At 39.4% G+C, this 17,694-nt stretch overlaps 1 protein-coding gene across 3 annotated transcripts; it reads right to left on the reverse strand.

Moving 5' to 3' along the window:
* Window positions 1-240: 240 nt before the first annotated feature.
* LOC105678153 (serum response factor homolog) lies at window positions 241-17,206 on the reverse strand. Of its 3 annotated transcripts, XM_012377249.2 has the most exons (5): window positions 16,103-17,200; window positions 13,349-13,600; window positions 7,311-7,422; window positions 4,617-4,745; window positions 241-3,936 (listed from the first exon to the last, which is right to left on the reverse strand). In XM_012377249.2, the coding sequence occupies exons 1-5, from the start codon at window positions 16,589-16,591 to the stop codon at window positions 3,728-3,730; spliced, it is 1,191 nt and encodes a 396-aa protein (XP_012232672.2). In that variant the 5' UTR covers window positions 16,592-17,200; the 3' UTR covers window positions 241-3,727. The 3 variants fall into 3 exon arrangements, with proteins under 3 accessions (XP_012232672.2, XP_067203102.1, XP_067203101.1); XM_067347001.1 differs by lacking the exon at window positions 4,617-4,745 and having other exon boundaries at window positions 16,103-17,202; XM_067347000.1 differs by lacking the exons at window positions 241-3,936; window positions 4,617-4,745; window positions 7,311-7,422 and having other exon boundaries at window positions 9,311-13,600; window positions 16,103-17,206.
* Window positions 17,207-17,694: the final 488 nt, after the last annotated feature.

The raw sequence follows: 17,694 nt of genomic DNA on the forward strand, positions 1-17,694 counted from the left end.
ATTCAATGTAATGTAGCAAGCTCATTGTGAAAAATAATTTACATTGTGAAAATTAATTTATATCTTTAAGTTGTTTGTACTGAATATTATCTCTGATATCAGTTAAATTAGAAAATGTTAACCTCTTAAAACACAATATCTTTCTATTGATCTTTGAAAGTACGATAACGTGATTTTCAATAATAGCATACGATAAGCGCGATTGTTGTTTAGAGTGAGTGTAAAAAGAAAACACATGAATTTATATTTTTCTTTTTCATTTGTTACGCCATTCCGTTACAAACACTCTTCACGCTGCGGTATTTCAGTACAGAAGTAATAAAAAAGTTATAGTTGTATATATCTCTATATATCTATATATATAATATTTATATATAAAATAGATAAAGTCACGTAATATACACGTTATAACCCGTCTCATGGGATTCCTCGCTCGCGTTCGCAATTTTACATTTTTTATACAAAATATCTTAGGCAAATCAGCGTGATCATAATTATATACCGTTTGATGAAATTTTCAAACGACATTTCATTAATTTTTTACATATTTAATGATAGAGCTTTTTTCAGCGATTATTCCAAATCCCTTATAATTCATTTAGATCTTGTTTTTTTCCGATTAACGGCTAATTATTGAAAATTTAAATTAATAATGTAAGTGTCTTCAATCACGTACAATAAACATTTTATATAACCCATTGTATATTATTGAAACAAAAAAAACTGATACATCTAAAGCATAAATATAACATTAGGCGTGAAGTGTTTACAAGCGAGTAGTATGAATAAAATAAAAGACATATTTTTCATTAAGTTACACTGCAAAAGAATACTTTATTTTATTTTATTCATACTACGAATCTGTCCATATAGTGAGTTAGATTATGCTAAAGCCTATTAAACAATAACAATCGCGCCTTACTTTGAAAGTTCTTAACATTGCACATTTTGTCATATAGGTATTTAATGTTGCGCCAGACCTCCAGTCCTGCAAATTTACGATCGATCTCCGTCGAGATTGCAACGCTGTTGCAAAATTGCTCACAATTTAATAATCGCCGATTCATTACGAGATCATATAATATCAACAAAGATGCAACAAATGCAATCAGTAAGTTCTCCATGTACTTTATATATCTTTTGTGTAGTCTATTTCGAGTGTTTTCTATTGCACTATATTTTACGCAGATTCACGAATTACAATATTCCGTAACGATAAGACGTTACTCATCATTTTATCTTCGCGAATCGGAGATATCATATTCCATTAGTCTGAGCATCACTATAATTTTATAATAATTACGATATAACTAAAACTATTCTCTCACAGATCTTCTGATGCGAGAAGATGAATTGAAGTTGTATATCATAGATGTCGATTATTCGTCGGGAATTGCACATTTTTAACACAGTGAAATCTATCTGTAATTAAACATTTCTGTCTACACCAACAAATGGAACATGATATTTTCTCTAGTTTAATTTGATTTTAGTAATGATAATAGCTTCGCTTTTATGTAAATATTCCACTTGTCGAATCCTAGCCAATTCTAAAGAAAAATTAGGCTAACGAGAGTAATGTGACACTCTATGATTTTTCGAATACATTCTTACGTAGAAATGTTAAAACCATGGCTAAACAACTAAAGTTATATGTGCAAGAGTGAATTAATTCTTTTTTTATGAAATTAGATAATCAATTTTTATATTTGTATTATTCAACATTATATAGTTGAAAAAATTTTAGTGGAACACATCGATTGGAGGAAATATTTATTCCAGCAAATTAATTTTTAATTCTCCATTAACTCATGTAACTCATTACAATGAAATAAGAATCACTTTGCTTTTGCGCATATAATATGAATTTTGAAAGATTTTAACTAAACTCTTACAAGTGCAACTACAAAAAACCGCGTAGCTAGGAAAAAATGTTACATTTACGCGTATCGAATTTTTTGCCAATCTATACAGTAGAATTAATTTATTGGCACTGATCATTGGCAAAATACTCGGGTTTGCTGTCCTCTTAAGAATATCGCTAACGTGTATTTCAACGAGATGATATCGCTCGAACGGTAGCTCAATAAAAACTTGGGAGGAAAGTTGCCATCCATTTTCATAAATGTTGTTTGCGCTTCCTCAGACGCATACTTCTTTTTATCGCAACTGCATCGCGCACCTGCGGTGTTTGTAGCTTGTTAACGTTATAGCAAATATTACCTTGCAACGACAAAGTTTGCTACTTTCACATAAAAGTCGTAATATGTGTATGTGATATTAACACCAAATTTTGAGGCAAAATAAAGTTTCTATTAATAGAAATATTAATATTTGTAGAAAATGACCAAAACATTTAACCTCATGGCCTAAAAGATTTCGATGGTATTGCGGTATAACATTACACGATTTATTATAATTTATTCGAATAAAAATTGCTTTTTCGATTGAGATTGGTACATGCTACCAAATCAATTCTCGTCGAAATAATTGGCAACTGTGCCACGGCAAATTAATTATGCAGTGTATTAAAACAATGCACTTGATGCAACAATCTAAGCACAACGGGTATTGGATTTCGTATGCGGTATCAGTCTCATATAATTGGCTGTGGCCGTTCTCGGAATAAACTACTGAAGTCCGTCTAACACGTGCGAGGAATTTTTCGTTCCGGCCATTCAGATATTTATAGTGCGATTCTTGGATTAGGAGTATTATGATAGCGAATACACACACACACACACACACACACACACGGGGGTGGTAGATGATTGTGTGATATTTATATGTATATTTCGCACGTAAGAGAGAAGTTCAAGTCTATTCTGCGTTGTAAAATAATTCGAATACTCGAAAACATGTATTAACCAAACTGTCCACTTGCCGCGTATCTGGATTATCGCCAGATATGTGTGCTTGTTAGGCGCAATTCGGACATCTAATACTGGACTTAAATTTCAGATTTCAAACAAGAATGTGTATTTTTGATTTCAATAATAATTTTTAGTTTTTAATAAATTTTATATAAAATCTACATTGTTCAGTTACAATATTCTTCAAAATTATGTACAAAAATGTCGATTTTGATAAAAACAAGTTTAAAAGCTTGCAGAAAAAAAAATGATATAAATCAACAAAAAGGTATATATTTCAGCCACTGTCTATGCGAAATGCCATTTTAAAATCTTATTCGTGCTTGAAAAAACGTGTATATCGAATTTTCACAATTGACAAATTTATCACGCAATGACTTACATCTCAAAATATTTATCTTTTAAATAGAATCAGCCATATCACTGTTTTATCATACCAGTGTGTTTTGCAGATATATTTCTAATATAAGAAGTCATTTCTAACATTATTCAATCTTTCTAGCTACTTTAGAAATCTAGGTAAAATACACCTGCCGTCCTGTTATCAAAATTTTATATTCACATTGAGTATTGATTTTGCGGATTCTGTTGTCGATCTCAATTAGTAGAAGGGCGTACAGATATCGAGTGTCCAGCAAAAACACGAAGGAAGACGAAGAATCCCAATTTACGAAGGACCATGGTTGTTCATCCCGATGTTATCCGGACGTGGAGATATCACAAGTCCAGAAACAGTCGAGAGATCCGTAAGTCGTTTTCGCCATTCGTTTCCACACGCGACTACGATTTCCGCCTGTAGTAACGAAAGAAAGCGCAGGCTTAACTACTTTCGTCACCGTCGGAAAAGTCTCGCATCATTCCCGGTCTTTGCTCAGGTCGGACGGCAGGTCGCCGCAAGTGGACAACGCCGTCGTGATCGTCGTCGTTGTCGTTGTGGGCGACCTGGTGCTTATCCTGGAGGTCACCGGTAAGGACAATCCCGCCGCGCTCATCGCGACGCTAAGCGGTATCGTGATGAACGGCTGGCTCGATTGTGACGAGTTCGCCAACGATGCCACTGCACCTATAAGGAAGTCGCAAGGGAAAAACAAATGAGAAACCGTTGCGGAATTATGATAGTATTTCGCCTGCCTCTGACTCCTCCCTTCTACGCCCGATCGCTTTTTCCACTTTCGATTTTACGTTTTCAAAAAAAAAATCACTCGTGCATCGATAGCGTGGAATTAGAGTGGTCGTTATACTTTAAATGGTCTTTAATTAATTAATTAATTAAAGAACGGTGGAAATAAAAAAAAAAAACTATAAATTAGATTATCTAACATCCTTAACTTATCACTCGTTGATTACATTTACCTCTTACGTGCTTTCTTCTCTACTTTTACGTAATCTCGATTGCTACACACTTTAACACGTGTAAAGCGCTATGCGTTTATTTTCACGCTATCGATTGTAATAACCAGTTTACGTTATGCAAAATTATTAGTCATAATAATCTCGCACTTGATCGCAATTATCCTCCGGATGTTGTCGATGATTCAGACACGCAGAGAAGCGCGTGAGCGATTTCCGCGAGCGTAAAGCTGATTTCTCAAATAGCGCGCGAACTTCTTCTAAGGGTATTTCGGAATGCGTGAATGCGGCGCGATATTGCGTAAACCACGCGGTCTTCGCGGCGGCAGAAAGAGAGAGAGAGAGAGAGAGAGAGAGAGAAAGAGAGAGAGAGAGAGAGAGAGAGAAACCTACCTCCGTCTTGCGATATTTGCACCGGTTGCCCGTTTTGTCCTATGCCGAGCAAGACCCCTGGACTGGGCGAATAAATGACACTCTGAGGCATCTGGTACATAATCCCTGCAGAGAACGAAGGCACATTTCCTAGGAAACCAAAGAGGAATTGAGCGTGTGAGTAACTGTAATGCCGGCGATTAAACGAGCGAGGGAAATTTATCGCGAGAGAATGTCGAGATTTGCAGTCGCAAACACAAATTTACGTACGCCTTAGCCCGAATTGTGTGACAAGTCCTTTCTGCGAAATTATTCGTGACACATGTTCGACAACGGATGGAATATACAAACGGTGTGAAATGTGGAAAAGAATTTTATGAAAATAATGAGTATCGGCGTGAAACATCATGTTAAACTCAATTTCTCGCTCTTGGCACAGACACACATTGTCGAGAAAAAAAACTTAGAAGTGATGACAGAGTCGCGACTTCAATTCTGATTAGCCAGGTGCGAATGTGCGCGCCCTGATTCATCGTATTTCCATGTCTAACGTAAATTGCTGTTGCATATGTATGTTTCTCTGCAAAATGCAATAACTTTTCGAGTGAACCGTCGACAAAAGAAAATAATTGGAAATTGCAATCTCTCTTACGACCACAAGATTATCGATTGGTAGCAAGATTAGAGATCTTCATATATTAATATTAAAAGGTATCCTTCCGAAAAAAAAAAAACTGTACGATAATAATGTTATTTAAGTTTGAGCTTTCTGCTTGTAATACGTTTTTCCATAGTTTACTAATTAAATAGCAAATTAATCTTTTCTACGAGAAAACACAGGCATGAGTTTATGTTAATATCACACATTTCTTTTAAGTACACACACACACATATGTATATATTTAAAAACAAATGTTATATGTATATTATCTGTAGCATATGTTACTTCATATGGTGCATTCATGAATTCCATCCTATTTACTCAGCTACACGCGTCTGTTGGTTTTTGCAAAGCGATTAAAAATACACATCTCTCGTTACATGTTAGTGCTCATTAGATTGGCATCAAGTAACGTACCCAAAAACCCTCGCAAAAACGGCCGTGCATGCCCGTATGAGGGAAACAAATCGTAATTCTCTCGCATGCGCTTTCCGTTATCCAAACGAACAAATGCTTCTAATTAAAGCGACTCGCGCAGCATGTCCATCCATTCGACCATGATAATGGGATCTCTCGCACGCGCCTTCGTTATGCCGCAGGGATGTATTATACATTCGTCGCTTTCGAATGCGGGGAAGCATAGTGACTCGGGATTATTATCGGGATACGTGATGGAGAGCGATCCGGGCCGGCTAGCGCGGAATCGCGGGGGAAAAAAAGCACGTCGCGATCGCGCTACGGCGATCGGTGGCGGCCGCGGGTAGAATGGCATCCACGCGACACATTAGCATCGATATTTATGTGTACACCTGCATCGGCGCGCTCTTGCAGCGCGCGCGCGGACGGAGCGGCTTTCGACCGGATCCTACTTCCCAGTTAGGCAACGCGGTTGTCGTCTAAGTTTGGTCATCGCCGACCGTACGCGACTCCTTACGGACTCCCTACACGGATAACCCCGTCATCGCTCGCACGCCTTTCGCATTTTAAACGGCCCTCCCCGTCTCTCTTCCTCCCTCGGCCGTCTCTCTCTCCCACCTTTTCTCACGCTTTGCTCCCTCTTTCACCATCTCCTCTTCCTCGTCTCACCGCCTCCTCTCGGAGGCCGTCCACCGGTGTGTTTACCTGTCTACTCACTCACCTATACGCTCGACCATCTGTTCATTATCGGCGCGCGATCAAATCAAACGCGATTAGTATTGACGACAATTAAACGCGATTAGCATTCGTATGGCGCGAAAGAGGCGGCGTGATTCGAGTCGCTAAAACGTTTGACGTCGCAATTTCGTTTTTTTTTTTTTTTTTTTTTTTTTTTTTTTTTTAATTTTAATATCGCGATCTCGATTACGCTTGAGGAATAAATATGTTTGTTCTTCGAGGCAAAAGAATTGATAAAAAAATATTGCGAGAATGCTACGAGAAATCGACCGCAGTTAAGTTATTTGTATTGATATATGCTGACGTAAAACGTAACACGTTTGTGCAAATTTCAACATAATAAAAGTCATAGAACGTTGAAAACGAACGTTGCATTAAAATTCTAAAAATCCTCCGCGTAGGAGGTCTGCCTCTCCATTTGGAACAGCGAAAGGTATATCATGAATAATCACGGCCATGAATAACAGAAAATCGACGTAACCGCAGAACTTAATCTAACTGGAACCTCGCACAAACTCGTACAGCTAATAATCGTGCCTGCGTAATATGGTTTAGTCCGCGTGATCATGTGACTGATAAGTTTCGCAAGTCCTTCGCTTCTTCTGTGAAGACTTAAACCTCGTTGTTCGAAAAAATGCACGGAAACGATGCGATTAAATATAATTAGAAATTGTATAAGTCTGTCATCAGAGCCAATCTTATGCATTGCTCATATTCTCCTTCGAATGCAAATGATAAATTTCTTATATCATCGAGTGATTCGTGCCTGTGAATTTTTCAGAAACTGCGTCCCAGGACTCGGGAGGATGAGAAGCGAGAAATCTTCTCGAATTTCTAATCCAAGCGTAATTAAACAATCCTCGCGTCTCGCCGCGGGTCGCCGCGCGTCAGAGACTCACCCGAGTGATTGTTCTTGAGAGGATCCTTGGAGATGACGGGAGAATCGCCGTCGCTGGTATCGGCGTCGCTTTCGTTGGCGCAGATATCGGACCTGGGCGACGCACCGTCCTCCTGCAATGAAAAAAAAAGAGCGGTGGCTTATCGCGTGAATACTTCCGAATGCGAATTCGTCGGGACGAATGGGCAAGGACGGGGGGAGGCGGGATTAGCGCGTGGCGTGTCGACGAATCGGTTTCACGGCAATATCAACGAGCGAACAATCGTCGCCGAGAGACCAAGGGCAGAAACACGCGTATCGCGAAACGTACGTGCGTATCTATCTATCTACCTACCTACCTACCAACCTACCTACCTACCTACCTACCTACCTAGCGGACAGAGATGCGCGAGCTTGGCCGCGCTCCTTATATGGCCATCTCTCGCAGACTCCGCACTCGCAGAAAAGAGATTCTCTCGCGAATTCGCTCGCGACCCTTTCCGGCGGGCGTGCCTCGCGCGAAACCATTTCCCCGCGGCGCTTCCGCGCCCCCAAGTCGCGAAACCACGGCTGCCGTTTTGTGCGGAAGAGTCGCAACGGAATTTCCGGCGTTCGCGAGGACGTTCAGGCGGCATTCGCCGATCGTCGCGGATACGTGCGCTCTTGCCAACACGCAGCGACAAGTAGCGGATATCTCGCAAATTCGTTTCTTATTTCGGAAATGAATAAAAAGTGCAGTTTTTTTGTCAACATCTTTATTTTTAGTATCATTTTAGCAGTAACACAGGCGGCAAATGCGCGGCCGTGCAATTATACGATAAATTAGGTTTCTTAATTAAAAGCAAATGACGTAAACGAGAACGCGCGTTTCTCAGCTCGCAATTTGCGACAATCGCCGTTTGATCCGATGATATGGTTGCGCTCCGCTCGAATTATCCGCAAGAGAGAAGGATGCCCAATTGGAAAGCTCAAGAAGCTCGCACACGGTTCCGTCGAATCGACGACGCTCATTCGCCAGCGATGTTCACTTCCGACTATTCGTACTCCTTTCCGTACCCCGCCGTTCACCACGCGGGGGCATACGTGTATGTGTGTAGAGAAGGTGCGACAAAAAGCAACATTCCTGACTCTCAAGTCGGGCTCTATATAAGTGTCTGCCATCGCGAACATTGCCTGTATATGGCGACAACCGGGCTTTGACAAAGGTGACCGTATATGGAACTCCGCTTCCACCTTCCATGCGTGCGTGCATGCGTACGTACGTACGTACGTACGTGCGTGCGTGCGTGCGCGAGTTGCATGGCCTCTCTCTCTCTCTCTCTCTCTCTCCCTCGTGGGACATCATGAGCTTCCCTCTCTCTGTCTCTCTCGTTTCTGCTTTCTTTCCCCTGCACGCGCGCACGTACGAGAAGCGATACACCTGGATGCTCGCCTTCTTCATCCCCAGCGAACGTACGAATGGCCAATGGTGTCCACGGTGTATCGTTACGCCGTTAAATCAAAGATCGTGCTTGAACCACGCGATAATCGTCGAAATGCCGGATATCACGGCATCGAAAGCTCCGCACACACATCCGCTTCCGGGGATGCATGACCCTCTGTCGCGATAAGCGCATCGTAAATGAAATCTCGAGAATGCGCACCGTCCAGCGTTATCAGCGCGATCGAGAGCACGGAAAAATTCGTTAAAAATATTTCAGGGAATATTAATTGGACTCCAACGATATGTAGACGAATACTTGTTACCAAAGTACGTTTTTTCTTCTCGAGTCGTTTTTCATCCTTCAACTTTTACTTCCGCTTTTTCCTGACCCGCGCTTTCTTTAACGGGCATCACATGCAATCCTTATTTAGCTTTACCCTCGAAAGTTGTAGAAACGCAAAAAGAAAAGACAGTGGTTTGCTGTGCGAAACTACGCATTTCTCATTTAAATAAACATTTCGCACTGCCATTTGTAAGTTTGACAGAAAAACTGGATAGAGTGCCCATGTCGATTGGCGTAAAATGAAATCACGAAGACATTCAAACGCATTGTTTTGTATTTTGGGATACAATATTCGTAATCTGCTTTACTTACTATTAATGCCATGTGCTAAAAAAAATGTGCGATATAACTTATATGTTCACCGCATGTGTATAATAAGCTAAACAGCACACATCTGCTATTTTATTATGATGATTTTTTTTAATGGTTCGATCTTTAAAATTTTTCTATTTTAATCGATACGATATCGAAATCACCGACATCACAATCAATGCCAGTTGACATTTTTTTTATGCATATGTTACGTATTATCTCTCTGTTTGATTGAATCGCAAACCTACCTTACGCTTCTTCCTCGTTTATTTGTTTCGTCTCCAAACTTCAAACGACGTTGCATAACTATTTTCGATAATGATATTGCACTCGATTTCATAACTTATGATGATTTTAAAACGTACCGTTAGAAATAAAGGAATTCCTAACATACTGCGGAATGTTTTTGAGTTTCTATATATATCCCGAACCAGATTGTCAAAAATAGGCATATGTCGGTCGTGCCTGAAACACGAAATAAGATTCTATTCGTTTACCGATGTTAGTAATTCGAAATCTTTTATTGTCAGAGACTCGCTGAGTCTGCACACATAATACAAAAAAAGTTTGCCAATTTCTGCACATTTCGGAAGAAATATTTTATACACACATGCATTTTTTTATCATTTACTGCTTCCACGAAACTCTTTATTTAAAGATCAGAAATAAATATTAGCGCGCAAACCGACGAAGATTTTTGCTTCCAAGTGATATAAAAATTATTTAAATTAAGTAATCTTGAGAGAGATACCTACCTGGCATCAGCAAAAAATTCAAATAATAAGGTTTGAACGATTATAGTGATCGCAAGGACTATATTCGAAGAAGACGAAGGTATGTGTATGTGTGTGTGCGCGTGCGTATATAAGACGTAAAAATATATAAATATTATCACAGTATTTTACAATTAATATGCTATGTACATAAAAATGCTAAGATACAAACTAATTATTGAAAGCCGCATTATTCGCAAATTAATATGAAAATCGTGATCGGTATTATTATTATTTGTACTTTCTGCATGTCGACATGCGCGGAAAATAAATTACAATTTCTAGCTATACAGCTATATCTGATCGGGGTCTAAGGCCTCGCTTTCGGCTTTCCCACCTCTACTCGTCTCTTATATTTTCGTCTCCCCATATCTCTTTTCTGAATATAATACAAAAAATCAACAAACAATACATACACACATTTAGCATGCACAATGTCGATGAACGGAGCGGCGTGTCGCTATGTAAAGGATGAGGAAAACAAGGCGGAAATGGATTAAATTGAGGGGTAGTTTAAGTACTACCTGCTTATTCTACGAGAGAAAAAAATAATCCAGATATACATGCGGCACACAACACGTTATACAGAAAAAAAGAAACAACGGACGAGGCACACAGCGATAACTCGATAAAAGAAATGCACAACAATACTACAAGCGTGCACCGCCAATTCGCCCGGACTCGCACCCACGCCACCGATTCGGTAGGACATCGTTGTGAAATGATTTCACGAGCCAGGGGTCTTTGCTCAACCGGATAAACGGAGAAATGCTCGCCAAATGTCCCTCGCGAAGTGTCCACAACTCGTATAAAATACGCGACAAAAAACACCAAGACGTCCGCTATGGATTAAAATCGGCTTACAATAATGGTATGTACACGTCACTTTTCTCTAATAAATAAAAAATATCGACGATTGTTTCAATAAATATGATTTAAGTTAAATAAAAAAAAAATAAAAAAAATGAGAGAGAAAGAGAGAGAGAAAACGGAGAGAGCTGTCGGACGAAGCTAAGAGAGTATCGAAAATATTACTGCTTTGCACTCTCTATTGTCATCGGATAATTCATCACACGATACTATGCTCTATGTATCTAAAATATAGCCTACGCTAAAATAATTAATAACGATATTTATTTTCAGATTTTAATATCTATCGCACGATGATCGATCTTATCGATGTAAACTAACTGTACTTTATCTAACACGCCGAACTTTGGACTTTGCGTAGAACACGGATCTACCCATAACGAGACCGAGACACCGTTCCGTCGGATCTTACAATCTGCCCGAGATCTCGTCGATCGCGGGTGATCCGGCCGCTTCTTGGAAGTGCTAATGGCAAATTTGCGTTTAGTCACTGTGCTTTCATCCGCGGGAAGCGCTCTGACTATCCTTCCGCGCTTCAACGATAATGCGTCTCCACCCTTCCGTGGTCCTTCGCACGCGAAAACGCAAAGTCGTTTGAAGCGCGATGCTTGATCGAGATATTCATTGATATGCACGAATAACAATATATACGTATATATTATACACATATATATATATATATTTAAGTACGTGTCGATTTTGGACTAGATTTGCGCGCACGAAGAGAGTCGGCCGTATACGATCGACGCTGAAGAATACTCAATCGTAATACAAAACCAATTGTTTTTCGCGACTATCGTATATAATCTCATAAATACCATACATGACTCTACGTCTCACATTTGCCAATCATATTAGGCCCTATATTATAATTATATTATAATTGCGTCAGTAGTATACGGCATCCGAAGATGTTTTCCCCGTATTTAAAAATCATACGCGCATTTCGGGCCGACACGCGCTAAGTCGTGCACTATATATTTTCCGAGAAAACAAATTTAATTATTCAAAATCAACATCTGAATACAAATTTGTAATTTAAACATGATGGAAAAACGTCGAGAATTTCTCATACAACATAAATTTCATTTATACACTCAAAAAAATGATCTTGCAATAATAGCTAAAATTTTCTAGGTGTAAAAAATTAACTAAAACAGATAAGTGATTAGCAACTGTAATATTGTAATATTGTAATATTGTAATATTGCATATGTAATTACTTAATCAGTTTAGATGACAGAAACAGAATATATATCTGTATTGTTCGTGAACTTTAAAAAGAAAGTTTCTCTAAAGCGCCTATCTATATAAGATCAATCACGTGTTAGATCATGCAATGAATAACATTTAGCAATGGTATCTAAATTTTTCAGAAGCTATTGCTAGAACATTACTGCTATAAATTCTATATGTAACAAACAATGTTTTCACAGATACGAAAAATAGCAATACATTCTTGTTGTGATATCTAAAAATCTAACTACATCAGCGAAATATTTTTTTGAGTGTATGTAATTTATCTTTTTTTTTCAGCTACTGAGATTCAATTAAACGTCAGTTGCGTTTTTAAACCTGTAGTCTTCATTATCAAAGATAAATCTAAAATTCGTATTCGAACCGAATTGAAGTTTAATTTGAGCATCATCGCGCAGAATAACAACGCGATAACCGTTATATTTATACATAATGTAAATTGCACAAACTCCTTCAAATCGGGCAACTCGAGTGTTACTATTCTCATTTTCGATCCCGCCGAGTTCGTCGAAAAGAGAGCGTCGCTTGCTATTCGACAGAATTTACTATCGGCGCAAGATAAGTTCTTCCAAGTATTCGGATTCGCAGCAACGACGCGACCTTACGTCATCGGCGTTTGCGGAAGCCCGACGCGAACTCGACCACTCCGGCGTGACGCCTATAAGCATAACGAAATGCGACGAGAATGGAGGATGAAGCGCGGAGGGTTGACAAGCGGCAAACGCGTACTACTACCGTTGAGGGTGCGAGTGCGACATGTGAGGATGATAGGCGTGATGAGGCGGCAGGGGCGAGGGGCAGGACTGTTGGTAGGGACCCCCGGCGAGCATTGGGCCCGGGCTCGAGCACGGCACGAGGTGTGAGGTCGGCGATGCGGCGGCGGCCGCCGCATGTGCATGCGCTATGAGATGCGCGTGTTGCGCGTGCGAGGGTGGCGCGTGCTGCGAGCCCGGCGGCGGCGGCGGCGGCGGATGGGCCCCCGCAGTCGGTCCGCCTCCTGGCCCGCTACCGGGCCCGGTACCAGGGTAGCCGGCGTGCAGCGAGCCACCGTGGTGCGGCGACCCGTACACCAGTTGCCTTACTTTCTGCTCGTCGTCGGCGATGTTGTACGTCAGCTCGGTCTCCTCGAAGCCGGTTGCCGACATCCTCTGATCGCCCGACGAGCCCGACGGCGGCGGATCCGGGCTGTTCAAACACGTCTGGATCAGCGCCTTGCCCGCTTCGCTCGTGATCATCGGCTGAAGTTTGCGCGTCGCGAATGTGTACACGTGGCCAGTTTCGCTCGCCACCAACAGCATCACCTGTGTACCGGTGAGCGTGGACAATTCGTACGCCTGCAAATGTTAAATCAATATTTTCATCAACTCGTTCGTTAATAGATCAGTTCGTTTCACGTCCCGATATTTTTTTATATTGCTGACAACATTGCTTTATTGTGTAACATGTAGGATAAGTTTCTGTTTATTTAGATTTATTCTAGGAATATATTATCTGTTCTTGATAAAATTTGTTTTTAATATTTTAAATATTAATAGAATCTTTATTATAGCTCGAATAGGAAAAGCGAAAATTCAATTAGTTTAAATAAAACACTTAGAATTATTCAAATATTCTAGATAAAATTAAAAATTATCACTTTCTTAATGATATGATTTTTATTTTTTACGATAAAAATAAATATCTTAAAAGAATGTAATGCTAATGAAAATTAAATTTATTTCTCACCAACGATTTATTTCTGAGAATGAGTGTTAAATGAACATTAATTGCTTATACGAGTCTCAGATTAAGTATACAATCAAATCGAACATGCGTTTAATAGCCTTCTCTAATTTAACTAAAAATCGTCATTTATAGATATAATCTTTATACAAAAAAAACTTTCATATAATATACTTAACAAAGTAATATTAGATTATTAGATTAATTAGATTAAACTAAAATTTTAAAAATTATGATAAGTTGACATTAAGATAATGTGATATTTTCTATAAAAGCAACCTAAAATTGTTTCAACAGTAATAAAAAATGTATATAAATCTGACGGATACCTAATTTAAATCTAAAAGTTCAATTTTAAAATTAAAATAACATATAATCAGTAACAATGAGTTATTATTCTTTGTAAACATAATTTTCATCGCGTGTCTTTAATCAAATATAAAATCATGAACATTGAATTTAATCGATTCAGAGTGCGGATCGTTTTAATTCAACTTTTATTTGCCCAAATAATATTTTACTAATTTAATATTTTTGTTAATATTACTTTTACATCGTCTTAAGTTAAAAAATCTAACAATTTTAATTGTAATAAGATTGTTTATAAATTGCGTTTAACTGAATTGGAATCGGTAGAATTAAGTTGCGTTTAATTTCTAATAATTTATTGCGTTTATATTTCAATTTGATGTATTAAAAAAATATCGACAATCGTCTACACTGAAAATGATCTAAACCCAAGGCCGAAATGTTATTTTCTTACTTTGTAAACATAAGATTCGAGCACTGAGACCCAGCTTTTGGCTCCATATTTAGCTTAATAATAAATTGTAATTATTGGACTGATAATCGAAAGAGCCAATTCTGGAATATTGTTATTATAATTTGTAAATTGATTTCGATATAATATTCCATAAAGATAGTCTGTCATCAAATTTAAAAAATTTCCTTTTTAAATGATTATAATTATATTTATGTAATAAAGATTTTTTTTCAATTAATTATATTAAAATACACAATTCAAATGCATTATTTGTGAAAAATACATCACAAAAAACATATTACATATGGACATTAAAATACTGCACATTATAAACATGAAAAATACTGTAGACTATAAATTCCGCTACTAAATATTTTTAGAAATAAATCTTTTAACCAAAACATATAAAATTACCATTCTGAATATAAAATTAAGCAGTAAAAATAGAGAAAGAAAGAGACAGTTCTAAACAGTCACCTTTCTGTAGCTAGTTAAAATTAACTTAATTTAAATTTCTATTCGACTCAAAGAAATACATATATTAAATATATATATATTGTGTTTTCTAAAATATTTTATAATAAACCATATGAGAACATCATTAAAATAGAATAGTAAGCAGAGAAAAAGAGAAAGCTTGTGTTTTGTTTAAATTATGGAAAAATATAAAACAATATTTAATGTATGTTTATAGGTAATAATTATATATATATAATTTTACAACTTTTAGTTCAAAAACATCTGCTCGGTTTACTTATTCCTTTTTTTCTTGATTTCATAATTCAATTCTAAATTTTGTCTATTTTTATAAAAATAAGAGATCCTAATAATTAATTGAAAATTTACACGAATGGCGCAATGTAATGTGCCGATATCCTTAGTTTTTCTGACTGCAAAACTCTGTGGAATTTTTTTTTTTTTTTTTTTTTTTTTCCGTAAATAATGCAAAACGATCAAAAAAATACGATAAAATTCGCGTAACGTACGATAAAATAATAAGATCAGGTGACACAGAAACTAAATTATTACATAGATTTTTTTTTCAAATTAATCTTTGTTTTTCCGACCAAAGTACAAAGTTAATTAGATAAAGGCTAATTACAATAACACGATGCAAGCGACCGGCCCTAATGAGCACGTGTCGAAGATAAGAGAACTATGCACGAGACATGTTTCACTCTTTCCACAGAGCTTAGATGCATTCTTTCTCTTTCTCGTAGCTTCGAAGCACGAAAGAAACACATGATGTTGACGAGGATTATTGCTTTACACGCTTTAAAGAGCGAGAAACCGGAGTTTGAGCGCGCGTGTGTCGTGTGATGTGTATGCGTAAGTGTTACACGATACAAACCTTTTTCATAATGCCGGTTTTCCTCTTAGAGAACGTGGTGTACCTCCTCAGCTTATTGTCGATGTATTCCATTTTAATTTTCACCCGGCCCTTAGTTTTCTTGCCGTTCGAGGGAGGCGACTTCTTCGGCTGACCCAGACTCGTGAAGGACTCTTCGAGATTGTCAGGCACGCAATCACCGGGCATGCCGGCGGCGGACATGCCCTGCGCTTGCGAAAGCGCTTGCTGCCGCGCAGCCGGATTATTACCGTCGTCGCCGTAACAAACGTCGGACGTGGTGCGCTTGATACCCCGTTGCACGGGGCCGACGCCTGGCGTCGCGGCGCCCGCGGCTGACATCATAGTAGCGCCACCGCGGCCTATTTGAGAAGCAAGCTGGGAGGTGGACGGTCGGCCGTAGATCTCCGCACCAGCATCGCTCCCGATCATCCCCATGTTGTAGCCGAGACTCGCGTACCGACCGTCTCTTCCGCCGCTAGGGTTGTCCATCACGGCGTCGGCACGCACATTTATTCCCTTCCCCACGACGGTGGCGTGTTTTCGCCACAGAATCGCGTGCGGAACTCGACGCAATGTCTCCCACGTGATCGACCATCTAGAGGAACACGGGACAATAACGCGCACCGCACGAGCGCTCCCCGCGAACTGAATGCGCGCGCGGAGTATCGTAACTTGACCTACGTGCCTAACCGCGGCGGCGGCGAGCCTCCGCGTGTTGCTGTGCTGTGCGGCCCGCGCGCCCCCACCACGGAGCGCCAACGCCGCGAAAAACTAGTCCGTCGTAATGCCACAGCCGCAACGGAACGGGGATCCGCGCCGAAATTGATATCGAAAAATCGCGCGATCGTCCAATTATCCTGACCGATCGACAAATCGCCCGGACGCGCTTCCGTTTCAGCGATATTCAGCCGCGAATATGAGCGCGCAGTGGTACATTGTGCGGCGAGAGGGCGTCCCCGGCTCCCATATTTAGAAGTAGACGTTACCATATTAGGGAAAGTTTGCCAAATATGGTGAACAGAGGTGGTCCTTCCTTTTCGAATGATCGCACGGCGCGTCGTTCCGAAACACCAATCCAACTGACAGTAGCGCTTCCTGCACGCCTTCCGGCCCCCTCTGGTTGATCTGTATTTCCATACGTGACCGCAAATCGCAGCGGCGGATAACTGTTATGGATAGGCGCGCTTCCGAGTTACCGCCGTTTGCTACGTGCCAACTTTCGGCACGGGATTAATCGTGCTCCGGAAAAACGCATAACCCTTAGGCAACGTCGTTCACGGAACTCTAATGAGACGTTAACGGCGTTATTCTGTCGTAGAACTCACGGTTCTAAACTCGCAAAACATTCGATGTAGAGATGTATGTTCGTTTCAGGGCGCCTGAAGGATGTTCACATACATTCCCGTGCAATAATGGATTTGTATCGTTATTAAATACAAGAAATTCTTAAATCATAATAAATGCTTGCTGCACAAGTTCACAAGTCAAGAGCATGATATTTTATGTAAAAGTATACTTGAATGTATTAGATTGCTGTATTACTGAAAAGCATTACCTATAGTGAATGATACAAATGCTATTATTTGAAAAAC

Source organism: Linepithema humile, chromosome 1, assembly GCF_040581485.1.
Source record: "Linepithema humile isolate Giens D197 chromosome 1, Lhum_UNIL_v1.0, whole genome shotgun sequence".
NCBI classification, from domain to species: domain Eukaryota; kingdom Metazoa; phylum Arthropoda; class Insecta; order Hymenoptera; family Formicidae; genus Linepithema; species Linepithema humile.

Bases quoted from the DNA above. Each gene is read 5' to 3' on its own strand.
- LOC105678153 (XM_012377249.2), bottom strand. From the start codon at position 16,591: ATGGACAACCCTAGCGGCGGAAGAGACGGTCGGTACGCGAGTCTCGGC. The intron at 13,601-16,102 runs GTTTGTATCGTG...TAACATTTGCAG, and splicing joins AAACCGGCATTATGAAAAAG to GCGTACGAATTGTCCACGCT. The intron at 3,937-4,616 runs GTAGGTTTCTCT...ACTTCCTTATAG, and splicing joins GCAAATATCGCAAGACGGAG to GTGCAGTGGCATCGTTGGCG.